At 52.3% G+C, this 23,950-nt stretch overlaps 1 protein-coding gene across 6 annotated transcripts; it reads right to left on the reverse strand.

Moving 5' to 3' along the window:
- Positions 1–1,196: 1,196 nt before the first annotated feature.
- Positions 1,197–23,578, reverse strand: Inava (innate immunity activator). 6 transcript variants are annotated; one of them, XM_047519759.1, is made up of 10 exons: positions 23,397–23,578; positions 16,481–16,629; positions 15,222–15,346; positions 14,597–14,713; positions 13,727–13,946; positions 8,886–8,939; positions 7,826–8,036; positions 7,134–7,307; positions 4,282–4,948; positions 1,197–2,947 (listed from the first exon to the last, which is right to left on the reverse strand). In XM_047519759.1, exons 1-10 carry the CDS (start codon positions 23,543–23,545, stop codon positions 2,855–2,857), a joined length of 1,959 nt encoding a protein of 652 aa, XP_047375715.1. In that variant the 5' UTR covers positions 23,546–23,578; the 3' UTR covers positions 1,197–2,854. The 6 variants fall into 6 exon arrangements, with proteins under 6 accessions (XP_047375715.1, XP_047375710.1, XP_047375711.1 ...); XM_047519754.1 differs by lacking the exon at positions 23,397–23,578 and adding an exon at positions 19,416–19,590; XM_047519755.1 differs by lacking the exon at positions 23,397–23,578 and adding an exon at positions 18,656–18,741.
- Between the last annotated feature and the right edge of the window lie 372 nt (positions 23,579–23,950).

Genomic DNA, 23,950 nt, shown 5'->3' on the forward strand with positions numbered 1-23,950 from the left:
AGGGCCCATGTTGCTGGGGAGCTTCCTCCTCACACAGATCATCCCTTGCGAACTTGCTGATAGTCAAGATTTCCCTGAGCCTAATTCATAACAATTGTCTAAAATACAAAATCAAGGGCAAAGGATGCAGCTCAGTGATAGAGTTCTTGCCAAGCATGTGTGAGGCCTTTAATTTCCAGCACAGCAAAATAAGGAAATAAAATACAAAATCAAGTGCCCCACTCCCCACAATCTATAATTAAATTCAAGATGTTCAGGTCTGAGATCAGAATGCCCACAACTCTTCCAGAGACCAGGGAGCTCTCTCCCCTCCCAGGCTGCCAACTTCCCACATGGAGCACCCCCAGGCCTAAGTGAGCTGGGCCCCTAAAGCCCACAGATTCTCAGAGTCCCCAGGGCCAAGCACTCAGGATTGGGCTGGAGTCATCTCTGCCCACAGCCATCTGCTTAGACCCTTCACCCTGCTCTTCAGTGGCTGTGGAAAGGGACAGGCAGGCAGGGACCCCTTTACCTGACTGACTCTGGGCACCTCAGATCATGGGCTCTGGCTTCTCCTAGGCACTGTGGCTCCAGGGGGCGCTGTGCTCTCAGATCCTTAGCGGCCCCTACAGGGCAACCACAGTAGTCCCAGTTGGAGCTCCTACCCCCACCCTTCTGGTCCCCTGGTGGAGGGAGGCCCTGTGGACTTTTTGGTGAGACCAAGAAGGGGCTTGTGGAGAGCCCCTCCTCACCACCCAGGCAAGGCGTGCTCCAGTCACAGGGAAGTGGATATTCCTCATAAGCCTCTGCTCTGGGTGGCCAAGGGTGTCAGGAACAGTCTAGAAGAGCTGGAGACTCAGTCACACTCATTTCTAACCACAGCCTACCCTGGCCCAGCTGAAGCCAGACCTGAGGCTGTCACAAAGCTAGGTCCTTCTTGAGGAAGTGACTTCCAGAGCCCATATCCTTAGGCTCAACAGAGCAGAATTCAGGAGTTTTGACAAGGGTTGTGCCGGCTGCCCTCCTGTCAGTCAGGAAAGCAGTGTGTGAACTTTCCTGTCACCCCACCCATCCCATCCACTCCCCAGGGACCTGGTCAGACCAGCTGGAGAGGCCAGGCAACTTAGCCATCTTGGGTAGACACCCTGAGGGATGTGGGTACAGTCTCTGTTCAGGAAACTTGGCACAAAAAACCCTTCATCCTCAGCTGAGCCAATCACAAAGAACAGACTTTATTGATGTATTTGGCACTGAGACACATACAGTTCCAGAGGCCACTTTGCAACTGCACCAGAGGTTTTACGTAGGACCAATAAGTTATTATCAAGGCTGCTCAGAGGTCTCTTAGCTCAGCCTAGGAAGCGGGGCTCCAGGGAGGACACTGGGAGGTGTAGGGGAGATGGGGTGAGTTGCACACTGGAGAAAGGGGCTTACAGACAAGCCAAAGTAGGGCATTTAAACATAAGGGGGGAGAATGGACCCCAGGTGGGGACAATAGCAGGATGTGCTAAGAGCACAGGAAGAAATGCCTCGGGCATCTCACAGGCTCCTCCCCTCCCCCACGCTCCTCTGAGGGCCATCCTGGTTCTTCCCTCAGCACCCTTGAGCAATGTGCTACACCACTTTCTCCCATGGGGGAACTGCGCCTTTGGGGTTGGGCGTCAAAATTCTTGGAGTCTTTTGCTATAATCACAGTCTCTGTTCCAGGCCAGGGAACTTGCAGGGGAGCATCCTGCACAGGTGAACTGGAAGTGCAGCTCCCCTACCCCTTCTAGTTGCTTTCTTATTGAGGCAAGATGTGCACCTGGGTATCTGACCAGGCAGCACAGGAGGCCCGAGGACGAGAACTCGAGGACTGTCGGTGGTCTTAGCACAGGCAACTTCCAGGATCGCTCTGTCTCAGCAGCTGGGACAATTTATTAAAGTCCTCTCCAGCATCTCCCATATGTGTACAAAGACTCTCAGGACAGAAGCAAGGTCACCCCTCCCAATCGTGGTCCTGACAGTGCCACAAAAGTGGTGTCTTCCCAGAAATGTTTGTAAACAGGTATTGGTTTCTGGGACCATGACGAAAAGATGTGAGAGGGAGGAGTGGGACAGTGGCCCTCTCAGAAGTGGCTGTCCTGGGGTGAGTTGCTCCTCAGCAACCACCACAGCACGCCAGCACCCAGCCCAGCCTCTCAAGCTACAATCTGATACAGCCTCCAACGTAAGGCTCAGAGGTCTGGCAGCCCAGGGCATAAAGTGGGGATAGTGATTGGGGTCCCTAAAGGAGATCTGTGGGGTCAGGAAAATAGCAGGGTCCAGGAAGACAAAACTCCGTCAGGATACACTGCCCTTTCACCTGCCGTTTGGTGTGCATCACAGAGCACATTATAAAGGGAGAAGGAGTCTCCCAGTTTATGGTACCCAGAGACCTGGAAAACCAGGGAACGTCCTGTACACAAGCATGTGCCATGTCCAGCCTCTAGCAATAAGGAAATAAGAGGGCCAGGAACTGTTTCTTCTCAGAAACGGAGCACAGAGCATTTGAGGACTCCCCAGGGTGGCCCTCTCTGCCACTCGTCTTGCATAAGGAGACAAGTTCTATCAGCAGACAGGGAGGGTCTTAAGTCCAAGAGGCCAGACTATGGGGGGTTAAAGCCTAATCATATTATAGGGACCTTGATGACAAATCACAGATATAAATCCTCAAGTCAGAGCTTCTGAAAAAAACTTGTGTAAAAAAAAGAAAAAAAGAGAAGTCTCAGCTCCAGGTCATCGGCCTGCGATGGGGGTGGGGAACTGAAGGAGGCACTCAAGGTGAGGGGTCACAGCCCCAGCCCCACCATAGAACAAGTCTTTTCCAGCGGTGGCTGAGGCATCCGGAGCACAGTTACACCTGGCTGATGATCTCTCCATTCTCAGGGACAAAGACTTGCACAGGAGCCCCCTCGGCCGACCTCCGGAGCACACACACTGTGGGCACCTGAAGAAAGGACAAGTGGGTGAGTGAACCAGGGGCAGGGTCAGGACAGCAACCCCCATATTACACCATCCTATCCCTTGAGGACATAGCAACACAGCCCTGGAACTCAGCCTCCCCAGGGACTACTCTTTATCCATTTGCCACTCCAGGTTCCATTGGGGGATGACAGGCACCCTGATCTCCTCCTTCCCCCTTTCCTGGGCTCACTTTTCATCACCCTCCCTGTCTGACAGGTAGGGATGGGCCAAGCCTAGCTAAGGACAGGTCTGAACTCGCAGGAAGGGAACAGCACGTCAGTGGGAGGGTGCAGTCTGGGACTGGGCCAGAGCGCTACCCAGCCTGGGATGGGCAGCTGCAGCCCAAAGAACTGGTGATGGGGAGGGGCACACAGCTGTGCTGCTGGGAATCTGGGGTCTCAAAGAAGCAGCCTGTTGGTAACTTCTGGAGCACATTCCCTGCAGAGCCCTTGGTACCAGGGAGGGAGCATAAAGAAAGGATTCATGCCTACTATCCCACTTCCAGAATGAAGGAGCTGGGTCCATGGAAAGCAAGGTGCTCTCTAACCTGGTGTCAGTGTTCTTGCCTATATATAGCCCAGGGACCTGGTCCTTGGCCTCTGGAGGCCCAGATAACACTGTCACTTATCTGATACTTGCTGTGCATTGCCCTAATCATTTCGGTCTCTGAACTCTCCTATGAGATAAGTCCTTTAATTACTCCCATCTTCTGGAGGGAGAAACAGGCTCAAAGGAGTTAAGTAACCTATCCAACCATATAGCTTGTAAGTAGTGGGACTGGAATTTAACCTGGTAGTCTAGCTCGAGGGTCTCTACTCTTAACTAAGACTTCATCGGCTTCTCAGAGTGGTTGGAAGGTGTCATGGAGGAACTTGATGTCAGGCAATCACAGGTTCTGGTTTCCACAAACCTATTTTGTGACTCTCCTTTTGTCCCAGGTCCTCAAGTAGGGACTTTTCAGGGGCTAATTTGGCTTAGACTTTTGATTACAAAGAAGCTTATCTGCTTTGTGGATCATCTGTGGAGCCATTAGGGAGAAAAAAACCTCAGCTATCTTCCAGGATCATCTCCACCGGGGCACACTGGTATGTGCTCTTGAGCTAGATATGGCAGGCAAAACCAGCAGGCGCCGCAGGGAAGCCGGGCGTCTTCCAAAGCCAAGAGGAAATGTTTTTCGGGCCTGACCTTCCTAGCTGGGGATTACCTCGCCCCTAGGCAGCCGGTCTGATTCTCCATTCTTGGACCTGTTGGAAAGTAGCCCTGCCCCTGCCGGTCGCCCCTGCTGCCTGGCCCCTGGTCCCTCCAGAGCAGCCGTACCTGCGTCCGGGGCCCCAGGGCTCGCCCGAAGCCCTCTCTCCCCGGGGGCAGGCTCCTGACCCGGAAAGCCCCTTGGCGGTCGAGCGAGTGGGGGCGACTGTTCCGTAGGCGGGCCCGCTCATGCCACCACTTGAGCTCCTCGGAGACCGCGGCCTTGCTGAGCCCCCGGCCTGCGGGGCTGTCCTTCAGGGAGGGCGTCCGCACGATGCGGCTGTGGGAGGGCACCAGGCGCTGGTAGCGCAGAGGCGCGCCCTCCTCCTCGTACGCAGCCCGGCACAGCTCCCACTCGCCCGGCGGCAGGTGGCCCTCGGCCACCATCACGTACCGCCCTGCCGGGAAGTAGCCGGCAGGCAGCAGCAGCTTGGGGTAGTGGGTGGCCAGCTCTCTGCCACAGGCCGGGCCCCACCCACGGTGGCGAGATGGCTCGGGTGGACAGAGAGGCCTCAGGAAGATGTCGGGGCTGCTGCTGCCCAGGGAGGTGGGGTGGGAGATGCTGGAGACATCGGAGCCACTGTCTTCTGAGCAGGAGTGGCAGGCAGGGTGGGGCAGCGGGGGCTTGCTTGGGGAGAAGCAGGAATCTGGCACGGTCACAGTGTAGTGAGTGGGGCGGCGACGAGGAAAGGCGCTGCGGCCTCGGCCCTCTGCACCTGCGCGGAAGGAATCCACCCTGGAGAGGGAAAGGGAGGTGCAATGGGGTGGGGGTGGGGTGGTGAGGACTATGCACCAAGAATGAGTTAAACCCGGAAGGCACATGCTACACCACCCCTAGGCCGAGGCACTGGGCGCATGCGTGGTCTCAAGTTACCCTTCCTTGGTGTAAATAAAGGAACCCCCTCTTAGCCTGCTGGGCAGATACAGCGTATTCCTTCACATTGCTCCTGCTGCTTTCACACACCTGTGAAATGTAAAGCACGGTGCCTCCCCAGCCTTTTCCACTCAAGACAAACAAATTAATTCAGCAGCAGTTCTTTGGTATCTGTGGGGATTGGTTCCAGGGCACCCATTCAACCTCCCACCACGCTGTGAATATCCAAATCCACAAATGCTCAAGTTCCTTATATAAAGGGTGGTAGTATTTGCATATAATCTATTTATAAGTATATATTCTCCTGTATACCTTAAATCATCTCTAGAGTACTTACAATACCCAATATAGTCTAAATGCTACGTAAATAGTTCCTGAGAGCTGTTGTCCCAGACAACACCCAGTTCAGGTTGCTTGATAAGCACACTTTAGAAGCTTTGATGGTGCACCAGACCCTCAGGTGGTGTGGCTAATGCTGCCTGTCAGAACTCAGGCACTGAAACCTACCGGGTAGCAAGATGACTTGGAAAGCAGCATACAATCCATTCTCATTATTCCTACTCAGTGCTTGAGAATTTGCCTACTTGCTCAAATTTATTTGCTAATTCCAAAATCAATAGATGCAGCATATTCATAGTGATTTGGTGACATTCCCAGAACAGCAAAAAATTTGAGTTGCCTTTTTTTTTTTGATACTGAATCCAGGGGCACTCTACCACTGAGCTACATCCCCATGCCTGTCTTTTTTGAGACAGGGTCACAAAAGTTGCTGAGATTGGCCTCAAACTTGTGATCCTCCAGTTTCAGCCTCCTGAGTCACTGGGATTAGAGATGTGTGCCACTGTGCCTAACTAAAAAAATTTGAGTTTTTTTTATTTTTTAGTATTTTTTTAAGAGTTGATGGACCTTTATTTTATTCATTTATTTATATGCAGTGCTGAGAATCAAATCCAGTGCCTCACACGTCAGGCAAGCACTCTACCACTGAGCCACAACCCCAGCCCTGCAGTTGTTTAAAGTGCACCTCCCCAGCTAAGCCTGAACAAGGCCATGCTCTGTTTTCTGACTTTAGCTCTCAGACTAAACAAGGGTACTTTCCATATTATTTAGTGAACATTTTTTTTGCATTTTTCTGCTTTTGGTTGATGATTTTACTATATAAAGTTGGTCCTCTAGTCATGTTAAAATGTTGTCTATAGTTCTAAGTCTTGTCTAAGTTCTTGTCTAAGCACAAGAAGGCTGCTTTATGGAGAAATGAACTGTGCTAGAGAAGCTTCATTCAGATATGTATTACAATGCCATAGATCATGAATTCAGTGTTAATCAAATATATTAAATAAGGCGTCTTTAAACAGAGGCTCACACAAAACAAGGATGTGTGTGTATGTGTGTGTGTGTGTGTGTGTGTGTGTGTGTGATCAGTTGATAAACAATGCTGTGACCAAAGACCCATTGGTTAGGACCTGTATATCCCCTTGAGACAATGGTTCAGTATTTTCTAATTGAGCTTGCAGTGAATTTTAAAGAATGTCACTTCTGAAGATAATGAGAATAGACTGTACATCAACTGAAAAAGAATTGCCCATTGTCAGGGACCAATAATAAGACAATTGTGATAGTATCTAACAGCACAAAAAAACATGACAAGGGTGGAAATCTTTAGATCAAGTTATGCAAAAAACAAACAAACAAAAACCCCTGGAGTCTTTGTTGTTTTGTTTTTGGTGTGTGTGTTGTGGGGGGGTGCAGTTCTGGGGATCAAACCCAGGGCCTCATGCATGCTAGGCGAGGGCTCTACCACTAAGCCACATCCCCAACCACACTGGAGTCTTTGAAAGAAAACTTCTTGCTTCATGAGTGACTTACTTTTGACTTTGTCGGTTGGGCTGCATCCCCTTTCCAGAGGTGCCCCAAAAAGGGCTCCTAAGGAGAAGGCAAGGTACTAGCCATGTGTCACCCAGGGTATTCCGCCTGTATCCTAGAGGTTTTCCACCCTTCATCTGTAGCTCTGGCTGGTGGTCCCCACATCTCTGTTACGAGCTCTTACCTCAGAGACTGCGACTGGCCCCTCCTTCCCTGCATCTCAGGGGTGGCGGGAGCACTGGTCCGGCCCTGCCGCTGGCCAGGAGTGCTGCGGAGGGGAACCACAGTGTAGGAGGCAGGCTCCGGCAGCCATAGGCTGGAGGCACTGGGCCCGTCCTGTGGTGTGGTGGCCGGGCTGCTGCAAAGGAATTGGAGATAAGTCAGTGACAGGAATATGTCTATATTTAGGGGCTTGAGAAGAGCAGAAGGGGGGCTGGGGAGATAGCTCAGTCGGTAGAGTGCTTGCCTTCCAAGCACAAGGCCCTGGGTTCGATCCCCAGCACCAAAAAAAAAAAAAAAAAAAGAAACTACAGAGAAGAGCAGAAGGAAGGAAGCACAGCATCCTTCCAAGCTGGCAAACCTCCAGCACCCTTGGGAAGATACCAATACCCACACCCCCTCACCCAGCAAAGGAGAGGGGTCTCCTCCAAGTGACTGGTTCCACTTGAAATACAGCCCCAGGGTAAAAGTGAGACATCTGAGGTTGATAGGCTCTTCTGGAATTCACCTTTCCTTAACTTTGCCCAAAGAACTAAACTTTTAGAATGACAGATGGTCAGCACATCCCTACCCTCAATCCCTACCCTTTGCCTGCCCTACCTGGGCCACCAGGCAGTTCCCACCTATGCCCAGACCTCCTTTCTTTCCCACACTGACCTGGACTCACTACTGGGCTCAGAAGACTTCCTAGGCTTCTCATAGGGGTGGTCGAGGCTGGTCTCCTTCCAAGGGCTGTTCTGGATTGGAGCCCGCTCCAGACCCCCAGGCTCAGGTCCTGCTGGTTGCAGTCCCTCCAGGCTCTGGGGTGGGAGAGGCCGGGAAGGCAGGGCTGGGGACTCTGGAGGAGGTTTTGGCACTTGGGAGTCCTCTGCAGGGGTAAAAGAAACCTGGTAAGGACAGAGGCTAGGGAAACCGGCCCAACAAGAACCTCCACAGCCATGCCTGGCGCTACCTCCATGTCCCACTTGTCCGACTGCTCCAGGCGATGGCTCCAGCCCCATACATTCAAAATAGTTTTCTTTTCCTGTGGGACTTGCTCCCCCACAACACACAGTCCTACTTTACACTTGCCTCTTTCAAGAAAGCTCCCTGGGATGACTCCTCAGCTCACATTACCCCACTGTCTAACTTTGCTCCAGGCCATCAGCTTGTCTTCTGTTTACCTTTTTTTTTTTTTTTTTAATTTGCTCCTGCCATGCCCAAGTGCCCTGTTCCTTATTGGCCTAGGCACTCCCTTGGGCAGGACCGCACCACCTTCTTGGTCCACCTTGACCCCAATACCTTTAACATTTGTAAATTCTTCACCTGTAGACTTGTGTTTCCTACCCCTGTGCTGCCTCTTCAACACTACCAATGACTGAGCAGATGCCTCTTTGGCCCTGACTGGTTCCACTTGAAATACAGCCCCAGGGTAAAAGTGAGACATCTGAGGTTGATAGGCTCTTCTGGAATTCACCTTTCCTTAACTTTGCCCAAAGAACTAAACTTTTAGAATGACAGATGGTCAGCACATCCCTACCCTCAACCAAGCTCATGCAAGAGCACATGAAAACCAGTATCAGGCCTGTGTGAGACCCTGAGCTGGCACCCTGCCTTCAGGAGCTCATTAAACCTTCCACTCCCCATTTGAAGTCCTCACTAGCAAAATCTGCCAAAGCCCTAGGGTTCTGCAGTAGGAGCCCAGTCTTGACTGTAACCCTCAAATCTTTCCTCTCACCTTCCTCCAGGAGTAGCCCATCAGACAGGGAGCTATCATCTGAGGCACTGAGCTCTGAGAAAATCAAAAGGGATAGAAGAGAAGGAAGGGAGGGAATTAATGCATAGATACAAGTCATCAGCCACAGTGAACCTGAGCCCTCTCCTAGAATGGCACCGTTAGCATAAAATACCCACTGGATGCTAAAAACAATGCTGTGAAGTTATTACTTGGAAGTAGAAAAAAAAAATTCAGAAGTCAGGGGCGAGAAGACAGGAAACCTGATTTTAATCCTCACTGTCATTAACTATGCAACTTGAATAAGCATTTCAGTGATCTGGACCTCAGTTTCCCCATCTGTTAAAAAGTAAAAAATAAGGGCTGGGGTTGTGGCTCAGTGGTAGAGCTCTTGCCTAGCATGTGTGAGACACTGGGTTCCATTATCAGGACCGCATGCAAATAAATAAATAAATAAATAAAGGTCCACTGACAGCTAAAAATATAAAAATAGAATAAAATATATTTAAAAAATAAAAAATAAATTTTAAAAAGCTAGGGTTTCCTGGCAATGGAAGCGTAAGGCACAAAGAACCATTTTGGAAGGACTTTGGGATGAAAAGAATTTTGCCAACTTTTCTGTAGCCTTTTAACATCACATCTTTTAACTCAACTCAAGGGTCCCAAATCTAAGATCTCCTGCATTACTAGCAGAAGAGCAGAACCAAGTGGGAATCTGAGCTGTGGGACTGTGAGGCCAATTTAAACTGGGGTCTGGCTGGCCAGCCCTGAGGAAGGTTCTTCAATTGGTGATATGGCAGGTCACCTGGAGGAAATGGAGTGTGGCACTTTTACATGGAGCATAGCTGTCACCCAGTAAATCAGAGGGAACTTATTTTTGCCATTGCCCCTAACAAATGTAAGCTTTCAGATCTTAAGAATGTGACCTGGCTAGAACTCACAAAACATTTCCAATTGTGTTTGACATGGAAAATGAGGAAAAATGGTGAATAATGTTTCTACTATGCCAATCCTAAGAAATATATATATATTTCATGTGATCCTCATTTTAAAAAAAAGATAGCTATTATCATATCCATGTAACAGTTGAGGAAATGGAGTCTTGGAGTAATGTGGTATGTTTCAATCCACCAAAAGATAGTTGAGTCAGACTTCACACCCAGATGACTACAGTCTGTCCTATTAACCATCACCCTTTCTTGGCTTTCCTGTTAGCTAGCATCTAATGCATGGGTCATTACCAGAAGATTCTAAGAAAAATAAACAGGTCCAACCATTTTGAACTCCTTTATAAAAGGGGTTGGCCAACTACAGGTCATGCACCAAATCTAGTCCACTGGCTGTTTTTACAAATAAAGTTTCATTGGAACACATATACACATTTGTTTACTTCTTAGCACTAACATTATAGAGTGGAATAGTTTTGATAATTGACCCACATATGGCCCACAGAGTTTAAAATATTTACATTCTGGCCCTGTATGAAAAAAAAATTGCCAATCTTTGATCCATAACTAAAAAAAAATACAAACTACCCAGAGCAGTTCTTAAATTCTGCAGGGCATATGGTGCAAGGAGCTAGGCCTGAACCCACAGTCACCAGCCAGCCACCATTTTGCTTGGTTTACAGCTAGGCTTTGCTCTGGAGTTCAGCTGAGGCACTCTTTGGTTGAATTCTGGTTCCCTGCCTGTTCTTTTTTTTCCCCACAAAAACCTGGCGAACAAAGACTTATTTTTTACAAATGTCAAGTTGAGGGAATTATGGAAATTGTTATGGAAATTATGGGAATTGCTAGCGGCCAAGCAATCCAACCCACAACCAAGTCCTGTGTTGTGGTTAGACTATATGGTCTAGGGAAGAAACCCATCATTCTCTGGTACCCCTAATCTTCATATAATCAAGCAGATCAGTTTTATAGTCAAAAGATTCAATGCAAAGAGGGGAGTCTGAGACTCACTGCCTTTGGAGAAGTGGGGGCGGGGAAGACATCAATCAGACAAACAGGTGCTCCTCGGGGCTGCTCACCATCTCAGCCCCCAGCCCCATCCAGTCTTGGCTCAACTTTGTCCTGCCCTCCATCCATTGACTTTCCCTCACAGCAGCATGCCCCAGGTAGAGAGGCAACCAGAAAGGCCATTCTTACAACCTCTGAGCATTCTCAAAGCTATACTGTTCAACATGGCGGCCACCAGCTGCACGAGGCTTCACTCACTGAAATTAAAGAAAAGTAAAAACTCAGCCAGCTGCAGTGGTGCACACCTGTAATCCCAGCAACTGGGGAGTCTGAGGTAGGAGGACCACAAGGTCAAAGCCAGCCTTGCTAACTTAGTAAGACCTTAACTCAAAATAAAAAGGGTTTGGGGGTGCAGCTTAAGGTAGAGTGCCTCTGGGTTCCATCCTCAGCACCAAAAATAAATAAATAAATAAATAAATAATCAGTTCTTCAGTCACACGGACCACAGTTCAAATGCTCGATAGCCACATGTGTCTTGTTACTACCATATTCAATAGCACAGATAAGGAACACTTTCAAATGCAAAAATCCTATAGAGAGTATTATTAAAGACTGGTACTGTCAATCAACACATGCATACTGAGCACCTACTACAATACAGAGGGAGCCAGGGGTGGCTCCCATCAGGTTCGCTAACTGCTCCCTGCCACTTTCAGAGTACTGGCTAATTACTCTCACCCGGCACAATTACAAACTGAATAACCCTTGTGTGGATATCAAGGGTGTGAATGTGTTTGGGGCCTTTCAGTTTGTTTGCTTATTTTTCCTTTTAATTCAAAATACTTTTTAACTACTAACTATTAATCCTTCTCTCCCTCCATTCTAGGTGAGCATGGCTGGGCAGAGGACCCACTGGACAGGAATTACTTGTCAGAATTACTTTCAAACTCTCAAAGCAGGGCATTTGAACCCAGGACTCCAGGCCCACATGGGAAAAAAAAAGGCCTGAAGTTGGGGATCAGGGTCTCTGAGCCACCATGGGGCAAGTCAGTAGCTGCACCAGCTGTTTCCTCTGCACATCTGTCTCCTGGACTGATTGCCCTGGGAAGGTTTCATAACCTTGGCTCCTGCTTCCCACAAAGGGTTAACAGAACCCGTGGTGCACCCTGACCTATTCTTCATTCCCCAAAAGGAGCATCATCATTTGCAATAGTGGCAGCAGAGTGACATCCCACTGCCAACCTAGGGCTGGGTCGAAGCTCCCAGAAACCATAAGAAGGGCTTGCCAAGGAGTTGCTGCTGAAAGGGATCAAGAGGAGCTGTCCCACTAGAATGGGGTGCATCTCCCCATGCCATCAGCTCCCCATGAGCACAGGCTGGTCCTTAGGGACTAGGTTCCGGCCCAGTTTAGCAGCTGCCTTTCCGGGGAAGGTCCATTCCTAGGACCCTGAGGGAATGGAATAGGGATAAAGCCTGGGAGGCTGGATACTGTCCTGCAGCCAGGCCAGAGCCACGAAACAGAGAAAGGTTTGGCTACCAGGCCCTGTCAGCCCCGTGGTGTCCTGGGTTTATCGGTCAACTGTCACATGCAAGCGATGACCTCCTTCTTTGCCATCTGCTCCTGGCTACCAGAAGTGAATTGGCTAGTGCCTATCACACACTGCCTACCCTAAACTAGAGGCCACACTGGGAGCAGGTACTGAGATAACTGCCTGCCTGAGGCACAGGCATGGGGCAAGGAACCAAGTAGGGCTTTCAGGCTCCCAACCAAGTGTCCCTGCCAAGGGAGGAAAGCAGCTGTGGCAAAAAGCCAAGCTGATGTGCAGAGATAGGAGACTGAGAACGAGAGGGAAGCAGCCCCTCTCTAAGCTGAGCCTCAGGTCCTGATCCAGCTCTGCCCCACAGCCACTGCCAGCTCCCTACTCCACTTCCCGCTGATGTAGTCAGGGAGGTCCGGGAGCCAAGCAAGGGACCCCGGCGGGACTGAGCCATGGGCATGATGCTGTGCGGACTGGAATGGAGGAATGGAGGGCTGCGAGTCCTGACCTGACGAGCGGGATATGGGTCAGGGCGAAGAGAAACAGTCACACCTCAGGACTCAAAACCACCTTTTGGAAGCTAAGCCGGACTGGACACACGGAAGTCACGTGGATGGCTCCTGGCCTTGACAGTTCATGAGGTGCCCCACAGCCACTCAGCTCTGAGGACCAAGGGCTCAGGAACTAAACCGCAGGCACAATACGGAAGAGAGCAGAGTGGAAGGATTCTACTCGTGGCCAGAGCTGTTGCAGATACTGACAGGATTGTGGTGAGGTACAGCGGGGTTGGATTTCAGCATAAATGTCCCATAAGTGACGAGTAGCGACAGCCCAAAACAATTCAGTGATAGGCGGCACCCAGCAGGGTCAGTCCCTTTCTGTCTAACTCTAACTCAAGCAGGTTCCAACTCAGAACCCAAGCTCAACACACACACACACACTACCCTGACCCAGACATGCCAAGACTCTGCGGGCCTAGAATATTCTAGTTGAGTAAATGCCTGGATTAAGTTCAGGGTTCGCGCAGGGGATGCCTTCTGTCAAAGAAGTCTTCTCAAAGGTGGTATATTTTCTAGAGGATGCAGAAGGAGGAAGTGGGGTGTTTCTAATGAAGTAGAGGAGAGTTTTCCAGGACGGAAAAGGTTTGTTAGAACTACAAGAGGGTAAGTATGGGGTCAAAGTGGACCCAGGAAGCAGGTCTGCCCAGCTGGAGCTGATGTAGAGCATTAAACAGTGACAGGCCTGGAGGTGGGACCAGCCAACTGCACAGTGGCACAGAGCCACAGTGCCCACCACCCACACAGGCTGTGTAAGGCGAGCAGGCCAGGGCCTCTCTTGGCAGGGGACTCACCTCGGCCCAGCGCGGGTACAGTGGCGGGAGCGGGCTGGCTGCTTCGCCTCTCGCCCAGACGGTGCTGGAGCTCCCGCAGCTTCTTCTCCTCCTGCAGGGCCACGTGCTTCCGCTGCCGGCGGGCCTGCCTGCTGAGGTTCTGCTCTGAGCACAGCCTCCGGGCTGCCTCGGTGATCTGCAGCTGCAGGGCCAGCTGGCGCTCTAGGCCGCTCAGGGGGTCCTGAGGGACAGGGCAAGAGGCAGACGCTCAGGAGGCCATAGCAGTGCAACCCAGCGGTCTGGGTCCTGTCCTTAAGCCCAGAGGACGTTGTGGAAGCAGACAACAGCATCCAAAGGCGCAGCGCAGAGAGCGGAGTGATGGCCGACGCCCAGAGCCAACTTGACAGCAAGAGAGGCTGGTGTGGGCACCCACCCCCGCCTGCCCCTGCCAAGCCTGGCTGAGAGGGAACCCAGGTGGGACACTTTCCCTCCTGACCCCAAAGGGTTGGGCAGGCCAGCCCATGGGAAACCATGCCATTCTCACCAAAGGGAGGGCACCCCGGGCCCAAGTCGCCTCCTCCCTCCTAAACTGAGAAAGAGGCCGGCCCTAGGGGCCAGAGTAACCTGTCTGAGCAGGCAGCTGCTCCTCTGGCTTGGTGGTTGGCACTCGTAACTGATCCTCTGCCCACTCTGGGGCCAAGCCCAGTGTCCTCCCTCGAGTTCCCAGCTCTCCAGCTCCTGAGGTGATATGCCTCTCCCTGAGAGGGGGTGCCTCTCATCCACATGAAGTCAAGCACCCTCATGAGCAAAAGGGTGAAGAAGGGCGATCCCGACACCTCCACAGGCAGCCTTCGGGGAATGACAAGTGGTCAGGTTTCTGCGGTTCCTCACCTCTCGGTGCAAGGCCCACTCATCCAGCTTGTAGGCTGCCCCAATCCTGCGACGGACCTTGGGGACCTTTTCCCCTGGTTTGAGAGGATATTCTGCTGGCAAGGTGCCCGTCAGCTCCTGGGAGGAAGCAAAGTCAAGCCTGGCCCCTCTCCACTTGTCCAGTCCTTGGACAACCTTAGCAGCCTGTCCACCAGCCTGTGACTGGGCCCCTGGACTACTAGGCCACTCAGGTCTCTGCCCACCACTCCAACCCATCATCCTTGGTTGTCTTCCCCTCTTTAGGATGTTCCGCACTCCCTCCCCTCTTTCTTCACATCTTCTGATCACTTCCTTCAGAGGGCTGCACCGGTCCCCTTCCCAATTCTCAGCGGCAGTCACATCTCCTCCTCCCCTCCCCCGTAGCCCCTTATGCCCTGCCTTCCTGTGCCTGGGCCCCTGCCCATGTCCCATTCTCCTCCACCCAGTGTCCACATCAAATGCTGCACCAGAGGGGCCCAGACCCTGGTCTGATATCCAGAATTTCCTCAAGAATGGGGTCCCCCACATCAGCCCCAATATCCCAAAATATGACTCCGGAGCTCCTCAGATTTGGGGGGGCGGGACAGGGACTGGCCTGGGCACTCACCGCCTCCCGCAGGCAGAGTCTCCGCAGCTCCTCCAGGCAGGCCTCCAGTCGCGCCTCGAGGGCCCTCTGCTGCTTGCGCACAGCGTGGGTCAGCTCCTTCATTGGGGAGACGGGGCTGTCCGGGCCTGCAGGAGGTGAAGGACACACTCAGGGAAGGCTTTCTCTCCTTTTTTTTTTTTTTTTTTTGATACGGGGTATTGAATCCACTCAACCACTGAGCTACATCCCCAGCCCTATTTTGTATTTTTAGAGATAGGGTCTCAGTGAGTTGCTTAGCACCTCAATTTTGCCGAGGCTGGCTTTGAAATCGCCATCCTCCTGCCTCAGCCTCCCGAGCCCCTGGGATTACAGGCATGCGCCACTGTGCCCCCCAGGGAAGCCTTTCTTGAACACTTGTTGACCACCCCTAAGGGAACACACACCTGTACACACACGAACACACACACAGACACACACACACACACACACACACAGACTCATGCCTGCCCACAAATTACAGGCTAGCTGCTGTGGCCTGTGTCATAACCACAAAACACCACGTTTCCTTGGCTATCCAACAGTAGCAATGTTACAGATCAGAGGGAAGGGCTGTCCTACCAGGTGACCTGCAGTGGGGGAAGCACTGCATGGTTAGACCGCCTCTCTTCCCCCACTTTCTCCCCCAAACCCCATGCAGACACACATGTGTCTCCTGTCCTCTATCAAGACTAGGCCAGACTATGCCCACAGGCTCAGGCCAACCAGAGAGACAGGACCTTAATACTGGCCAGGTACAATTTTCCAGCTTTTTTTTTTGGTAGCAGGGATTAAACCCAGGGTTTAACCACTGAGCCACCTCCCCAGCCCGTTTTTATATTTTATCTAGAGACAGGCTCTCACTGAGTTGCTTAGGGCCTCACTCAGTTGCTGAGGCTGGCTTTGAACTCACAATCCTCCTGCCTCAGCCTCCCTAGCCCCTGGGGTTATAGGTGTGCGCCACTGCACCTGAGGATTTACCAACTTCTTAGTAGTCACTGGGGCTAAGTTGAACATTGCAGTTCCCTGTTCCCGATAGGACTGAAACTCAAGGTCAGACCCCCTCCAGGGAGGAAACCTCCGAGGGATCCTGAGGTTTCAGTCCTCTGGTATCTCCCTTCTCCTCCAGGAAATCCCTCTCTGTCCCCTCCCTCCCCAGCTTCCTCAGCTAACCAGCCCCTGGACGTGGGGACTCAGGACTCAGGGCTGGGGCCAGGGCAGGGGGATTTCCCCAACCCACTCACCAGACTGCAGGATGATGCCACTGTCAGTGTCGCTGACCTCATCCTTACTCTCCATGGTGGATTTCTGGGAGGAGGGGGCACAGAGTAGGGAAGGGCAACACCGGTCCTGGTCTGGAACAGGATGCGTAGGTAGCCTGGAATTCCCCCAGCTTTTAAGAGAAAAGAGAACAATAACCAAAAACTAGGTAAAGCCCTTTGGTTCCAGAGTTGAGGAACAGATGCTTGGAGACAGGAAGTGTGGAAGTGATCACCATGTTTCTCGAAGGACCGGGGTGGGGCACTCAGAAGGCTCTCTGGAGGTCAGTCTTGCTCCCCCTAGGGCCTCTTTCCAAAGAGATGATTAAGAAGGAGGGGGACTGGGGAGGTAGCTCAGTCGGTAGAGTGCTTGCCTTGCAAGCACAAGGCCCTGGGTTCGATCCCCAGCACCAAAAAAAAAAAAAAAAAAAAAAGAAGGAGGGGACAAGGAAGATGGGAGGGGGTGACAAAGTAAAGAAGAGGGAAAGGAGGGGGATGATGTCTTCATGGGGGCACAGCAGCCCTTAGCCCAAGAACCTGGGAGGCACAAGGCCTGTCCCACTGCCCCAGTAGGTGAGGGCACTTCAGGAAGTGGTTGGGCGCTGGGCACTGGACCAAAGCTGGTCTGGGACCCCCAAACCCCAGGTCACCTTGGTCTCTTTGGTCCAGGTATTCATCTGTAGGCAGGTGCAGTCACTCTATGACAGAGAGCTGTCCAAAGCCCTGATATGACCCCTGAGCCACCAACTCTACCTAGGAGATTCCTCAAGGGGAGTCAGCCTGGGTGCCCAACAACCCACAGGCAGGGAAGGCATGGATTGCCAGGAGCTGGGTGTGGCTAGTGAGAGACAGGAAGCTGCCCAAACCCAGGAGGGAGACCACCTGCTCCTCCGCCTCCCCGGGGCCTCAGCAGCACTGGGGCGGTATGAGTGCGATCCTAGTTGTATGTCAGCCCAGCGGGCACAGTCACCTAAACACCACCTGTGCCCATCCCCTCTCTCCTCACCAAATCCACACCCCTACTCCGGGTCCCAGCTGGCCAGGGCCTGGCAGCTGCTGGCTGGAGCAGGGGTGGGGAGGGAGGGCGGAGCCCAGGCAGGATCTGGAAGGAGAGGCTGGCCACCTCCTCACTGAGTCAGCCCATTGAGCAAGAGTCCAAAAGTCCTTCGAGCTTCTGTCTGGAGCTTATCCTGCCTTCCTCTTCAGAGCGCGGGCAGGAGGTGCCCCCTCCCCCCACCTGAGAAGCCAACAGGAGGAAAAGTAGCCCTTGGGAACGCTGACCACACAGCAAGCCAAGGGGGGCTGCTGTCAGCCTGGTCCCCAGTAGTCCCTCTGTCTATCAAGACAGAAAGAGCAGGAACAACAGGTCTGTGTTTATAGACCTGTGTAAACAACACCGCTTATCAATGTACCAGGGGCAGCAACAATTAAGCCATAAATAACCCTGGAAACGATATGTACCTTGCACTCTGGAATTTCAATTTTTCAAGAAAATCTAGGGAATACATGATAGAAGTTTAAAAAAATGTTTATGTGGGGCCTCTACAAACATACCAAAGAGAAAGACTGGCCATATATTCCGAGTACCCCAGGGAACTTAGGGTGACTGTTAGCTCCATTCTGTCCACCTGTCCCAAAGTCTTATCTCTCCCAGTACCAAGGAGCAGGTAGCTCAGCCCTCCTTCCACGCTAGCCATCCTCTTACCTTCCCAGCAACCCTAAAGGGGAAGGGAGCCCAAGCCCGCAGCCCGCAGTCCCCAGGAGGAGCTGGGAAGCCCAGAGCAGTCTCAGCTGGCACACTGAGCCTTTTTGGACAAAAGGAGGAGGTAATGTGGGAGGGGAAGCCATTAATTAGTCACACTTGCTAATTAATTATTAACCACCAAGGAGTTGCCTTGGAAAGCTGGGCCAAAGCCTCAGCCCCTGCTTCTGAGTGGGGACTTCCAGGGACTGTGGGGGAGGGTGCCTCAGCGTGTCTCCTCTCTCCTCCAGGTTCTCTCTCCAGGGGCCTGCCCGGTCCCTCACTGCCAGGTCAAGGGGGAAGCACTGACGCTCTTGGTGGTCCCAATCTGATGCCGGGTCAACTCCCTGGGCTAAAAGATGAAGAGCATAGCACCAAAGCCCTGGTTCCGGTTGGGTTACCTGGTTCCCCAGTGTTACCTGGGGAGTCACCTGACCCTGCTGAGCCTCCTTTCCTCAGATGCACAACGAAGATGAGACCGGGCCTGAAGCCCTTCCCGGTCCCCTGGAGATGGATTTGTCCTCTTAGACAATGTCAAGCTGAGAAGGAAACCCAGGAAGCCCTGGAGCAGAGCCCACCCCTTCAGAGGCTGCACTGGCAGCCGTGAGGAACCAGTCCCAGAGTCCACAGGAGCAGGCTCAGGCCCCACCCCCACCGGAGGCGGGAGTCCAAGGCTTTTTAGGCATATAAATATGCCTATAGATAAAGGCGGTTCAGGTGACACCCCCTCCCCAACTCAGCAACCCCCCCCCCCGCACTCCCGCCCTCCAGACCCTCTGCCCCAGCCCCAAAACTGGGCCTTAAGACATAGCCCACCTGGCCACTGTCCTCAGAAAAAGTCAGAGGAGGAAAGAAGGGGTGCCTTGGGAGAAGGGGAAACTCTCCCACACTTTTCCCTCAGGCAAGCCATTGAGGATCCTCCATCACAAATGTGCCCCCAAAACCAGGTCCTGGACTTCTCTGCTCCAGCTCATCTCTGCTTGTCTTTTCTCTGGTGAAAATTCAGTCCGGGCCACAGGGACAGACTCCCTGCCCAAGCCCACCAGGAGCTCCCTGTTATCCCTGGGCCCCAGACAGGAGCTGGGAAGCTGGAGGGGGTGGCCAGTGCCTAAGCTCCCCCAGCTCCGGCCAGCCTGCCCCTCAGTCCCAGAGACCCGCCCTACCCTGCCCCACCCTCACCTGCTTCTGAGCTTTAATCCAGGAGTTCCGGAAAGACCCCCTGCTCCCAGGTCAGGGGGGCAAGGGGCCTCGCATGTCACCTCAGGGCTCCCAGGCCACTTTGTGCTCTCCCTCAGACCGGGCTCCAGTTCTCCACAGGCTGCTGGCTGCCCCTTGCTGGCTGTCCCTCTCGTCCCTCCCGCCGTCCCTCCCAGGCTGCCGGGCCAGGGGAGCCAGGTTACTTGTTAGGACTTGAGTCAGAGGGGAGGAGCAGGTGAGCAAGTCCTTCCCTGAACTAATCCTGCTGCTGAGTGTGGCCGGCAGGCAGGCAGCTCCTGGGCCTCTGCACTTCCGGACCAGAGGGGAGCAGGGGAAAGGGGCGCTCCGTGGAGGAATCCAGAAGGAACTGGGGTCCTGACTTCATGGCCGCAAGGCCCCTAGCGCAATGTGCTGAGCTGTGAAACGCCTCAGCGCCCTCTTGACCTGCCTGGATCTCCCTGCTTTCATTGTGTGGCAGTTTCCCTTTCCAGAAATCAAGGAATGTTAAGCCCCTGAAAACAGGGTAAAAAGTTCACTGTCTGTGGCTAATGCCAGCAAGAAATTTACCAACTGACAGGGAGGGTCACTGCTCTTCCCCAGAAACTGAAATGGAGACCCTATCCTGAGTTTTGGCTTTTCCAAATCAAGATTTTAAAACCTTGAATTGAAGCTGGGGGCCATGATATGCCTATAGTCCCAGCACTTGGGAGGCTGAGGCAGGAGGATCACTTGAACCCAGGAGTCTGAGGCCAACCTGAGCGACACAGTGAGACCATCTAAAAAAAAAGAAGAAAAAAGGGGTTGAGCCATAGTAGAGTAGAAATCCAAGACCCTGGGTTCAATCCCCAGCACACCATCATCAAAAAAAAAAAAAAAAAATCTCAGTCTGGAATTGTATGTGCAGAAGCCCTAGGGTGTTATTCTGGGAGAACCAATGTTCTCTTTTTATACCAGATATTTACACCCAGGAGAATTAAGAACATCACTTCCTTGTTTATTTTACATCCATCCCCTAGCAACATGGTCCATAAGCACCTATCTGAACTTGGTCCTGTCCTTCAATTCACAGAAGAATCTCTATGACCCCAGGCCTTTAACACACTTCTCAAATGCAAGGGACCAGAGACCAAGATGGAATTGTTCTCTACAAATAAATAAATAAATAAGTCTCTAGGTCTCCCACTCTATTGCTTCTCAAACAAATGGTAAGTTTTTTGGAATCCAGCCTGTTTTAAAGGGGGAAGCAGGGCTGGGGATGTGGCTCAGTGGTAATCCCTGGTACCAAAAAATGGGGAGGGGAGCAGAGCCTAGGCTGACCACTGCAGGTGGAGATGCTGCAGACCAGGGCTGCCATCTTCATCCTACCACCTCCCCTCCCCCAGCCCAGATCCGTCCACCATGCTGTTCGCAGACCCGGCACTCAGCACCTACCTAGATCTCTCTCCTCCCACACCCCTAAGCACCCCTGATCCCCCGCTGCCCCCAACTCTCAATGCAGGGATGACACAGATGCCCTCAGTCAAGCATCTCCTTGGAGCAAACTCTGTCACAGAGTCTGCCACCTTCCCTTCCCTGGCACCCCCCCACGCCTCATTCCTGTACACACCCTCTTTCCAAATAACACTTGTCCCAGAGTCCTCCAGGCAGACCACCTCCTCCTCTCCCCAAGCTGAGACTAAGGGGCCCTCACAGGGGACAGTCCCTCCACAGGGTGGGGTGCATGCTCTCTGGGCTTCCCAAAGAACCCCTACCCCTTCCCCTCCCCTCAGGCCTCCACAAAGCTGCAGTGACTCCCCAGCCCCCTGCAGGTTTGCACTTTCATCCAATATCAAACAGAAAGGAGTTGACTCTGGCCAAAAGCAGCCCTTCTTCTGCCTTGCCCATCCCCCAGCTCCAAGTGGGGAGGATGGTGGAAGTTTCTAGAATCAGTTCATAGCTCGAATTTTTTAATGCATAAAACAAAATTAAGAGACTATCTAAGAGAACCAATTATATTGACATACAGTTCTAAAACCAGAAAAACATAGCAACATGTATGCTTTTTTATTAGCATTAAACAGGATCCAGCAGTGGATAATTTCATGCAATTTCAGATTGATAAGTGTCAACAACCTTTCAGGACAGCTGCGACAGCTGCAATGTGATATGGAATGGTGAATCCTGTTAATGGCAAGTCCCAGGTCCAGCAGCGCTACTCTGGTTCCTTACCTTCAGAGGTGAAGGCGATGCTAAATTTCTGTTAAAGGTGATGAAAAATAAAGATGCCATTCCCCACTTTCCCATCTAAGTCTGCAATCCTCTATGTTCTCTCCACAGATGCCATGGTGCCCTCAGGTTGCCCACTGAGTTCAGGGAAGAGAGGGAAGTCAGCTAAGACCTATGCACACCGGGACATGAATTCCTTAACTTGTCTTCCAGGAAAAACCTTCAGGCCTTTTGCTAATGATTCTTACAGTTTGGAACCAGCTTTCGAAGAATGGACATGAGCAGAAGCCAGGTCCTCTGGTCAATGATGTCACCAGTTCAAAATCCTCTGAGCAGAACACAATTACCCCCAAAAGCATGCAACCTGTGAAGAGGCATTCCTTCCAATCAGCAAGAAACATCTCCCTCCCCACTTCCTACAAATTCCCCAACTACCAGTTGGGGATCAGGGATGCAGATTTGAACTCACAGCTCCTGGCTTCCTTGCTAGTGGCCATGAAATAAAGCTTTTCCTTTTTACAAAATTCTGATGTCACAGAATTGTCTGCTATGTGTGTTGGGCTGCAAGCCCTTGCTTGGTAACAGAAGTACAGATTGACCAGTTTGCATTGAACTTCGGAAATTCTAGAAGAAACCTTGCTCCCCCAAATTTACACCCAACATTTTTCAACCCAACAGAATCTAGAGTTTGGGATGAGGCTGGCAAACCAATCCTCCCACTAAGAACCTGGGGGAGGCTCCATGGGAATGGGCTGATTGCAACCACATACAACTTAAAATACCAGGGGTGAGGCCAGCTGGGAATTTGGAACACAGAACACCACTTGGGCCAGCCTAGGATCAGGAACTGATGCTGCAGCCTCAAATCCCAGAGCAACATCACCAACACCACCAGCAGGTGAGGAAGTGGGGTTTCCTTGGCATCTGGTCTTTGGAATCTGGTCTTGGTGGACCAAAGCCCTCCCTCAGGAAAAGAAAAACTGCTTTAGGATTTTCATTTGCTCAGAAGAAGTCCTGAGTCAGAAACTTCCACAACTCTGTAGCCATACAGCTCTGTCACGGCTTTTCAAAGTTCCTTCTATTAACTTTATTTGGATACACTGGGATCCAAAAAGTTTTAAACCATCCTACCTTTCTCACATCCTCAACAGCACCGGGACAGGTACAGTCAGACACTTTTCTGAATTTTTACTTAATGAATTAAATCAATGACCAGACGCTAGAGCTAACAGTGGAAAACAGAGGAAGGGAACTAGCCCAGAACCCTCCAGGGAAAAGAGATGAGAGATCTGTTTTCTTTCTCCACTCTCCTCCCTGCCCTCTGGGAAAGGTGTTCGCCTCCTCCAGGCGACAGTGGAGTGAGTGAGCTGGGACGGGGGAACTCCGGGTTGGCAGGAATGCGCCCTGAAACCAGACCTCTAGGCTTTCAGTAAAAAGCCCCTTTGTCCTGTCCACCCCGCTCCCCTCCCCCACCGCGCCCTCTACTTCCAGGCCGGCCTGAGACTTTGCTCCTTTTGTTCGGCTGCTTCTGGCTTCCCGGAACCTGGCCAGGAGATCCACAGGCAAGAGGAAGGTGGACGGGGAAAGGTTGAGGACTTAGAGACGCATTTTTTGATAGTCCAGGGTTCCTGCCCCCTCGGTATAATTACCCCATTCCCTGTAAGATGCCCCCAACGCCGCGAAGGATGAAGAGCGTGGGTTCAGCCGCTTGATCCCCCTAGTTCACGCGCGCGGGTCCCCCCTAAGTTTTCCCCTTACCTGTCCCAGGGATCCTGCCCCCGCGCCCCCCGCGCCTGCCTCCCAGCTTCAGGAGCTGTCTGTCCAGGCCATCTTCCCACTCCCCACGTCTTCCCCCGGCCTTCCCTCCTCCCCGGAGGTATTTCATTTAACTTCGGCATTTGCAGCATCCCAAATGTTAAAGATCCCAAGACATCTGTCCCCTGGGGCGTACCAAGGACCAGGGGAAAGAGGGGAAGATGCGGGAAGGGACTCGAGATTCCGATCCAAGAGTCGGGGCGGGGCCTCGCGCTGGGGTGGGAAGGTGCTGACCCGGATGGGTGTCCGGTAGGAGCGGCGGCTCCGGGGGCGAGGCTGTCCCCCTGCTCCCGCCGCCCGCCACCCGCGTGGCGGGACACCCCCGGCGCTGCCAGTTTCCGCAGCCCGGGCGGGAGGAGGCTCCTCTCGCGGTCCGAGTGCCGCCTTTCATCGGCGCGCTCCGGCCGGGCTGGGGGCAGGTTTCGTTCCTGGAGACCCCAGGGTGGGAGAATTCACAGACCGGCAGGAGGGGGCCGCCACTCCCGCTTCTCACTGCC

Source organism: Sciurus carolinensis, chromosome 12 (genome assembly GCF_902686445.1).
Source record: "Sciurus carolinensis chromosome 12, mSciCar1.2, whole genome shotgun sequence".
Lineage (NCBI taxonomy): Eukaryota > Metazoa > Chordata > Mammalia > Rodentia > Sciuridae > Sciurus > Sciurus carolinensis.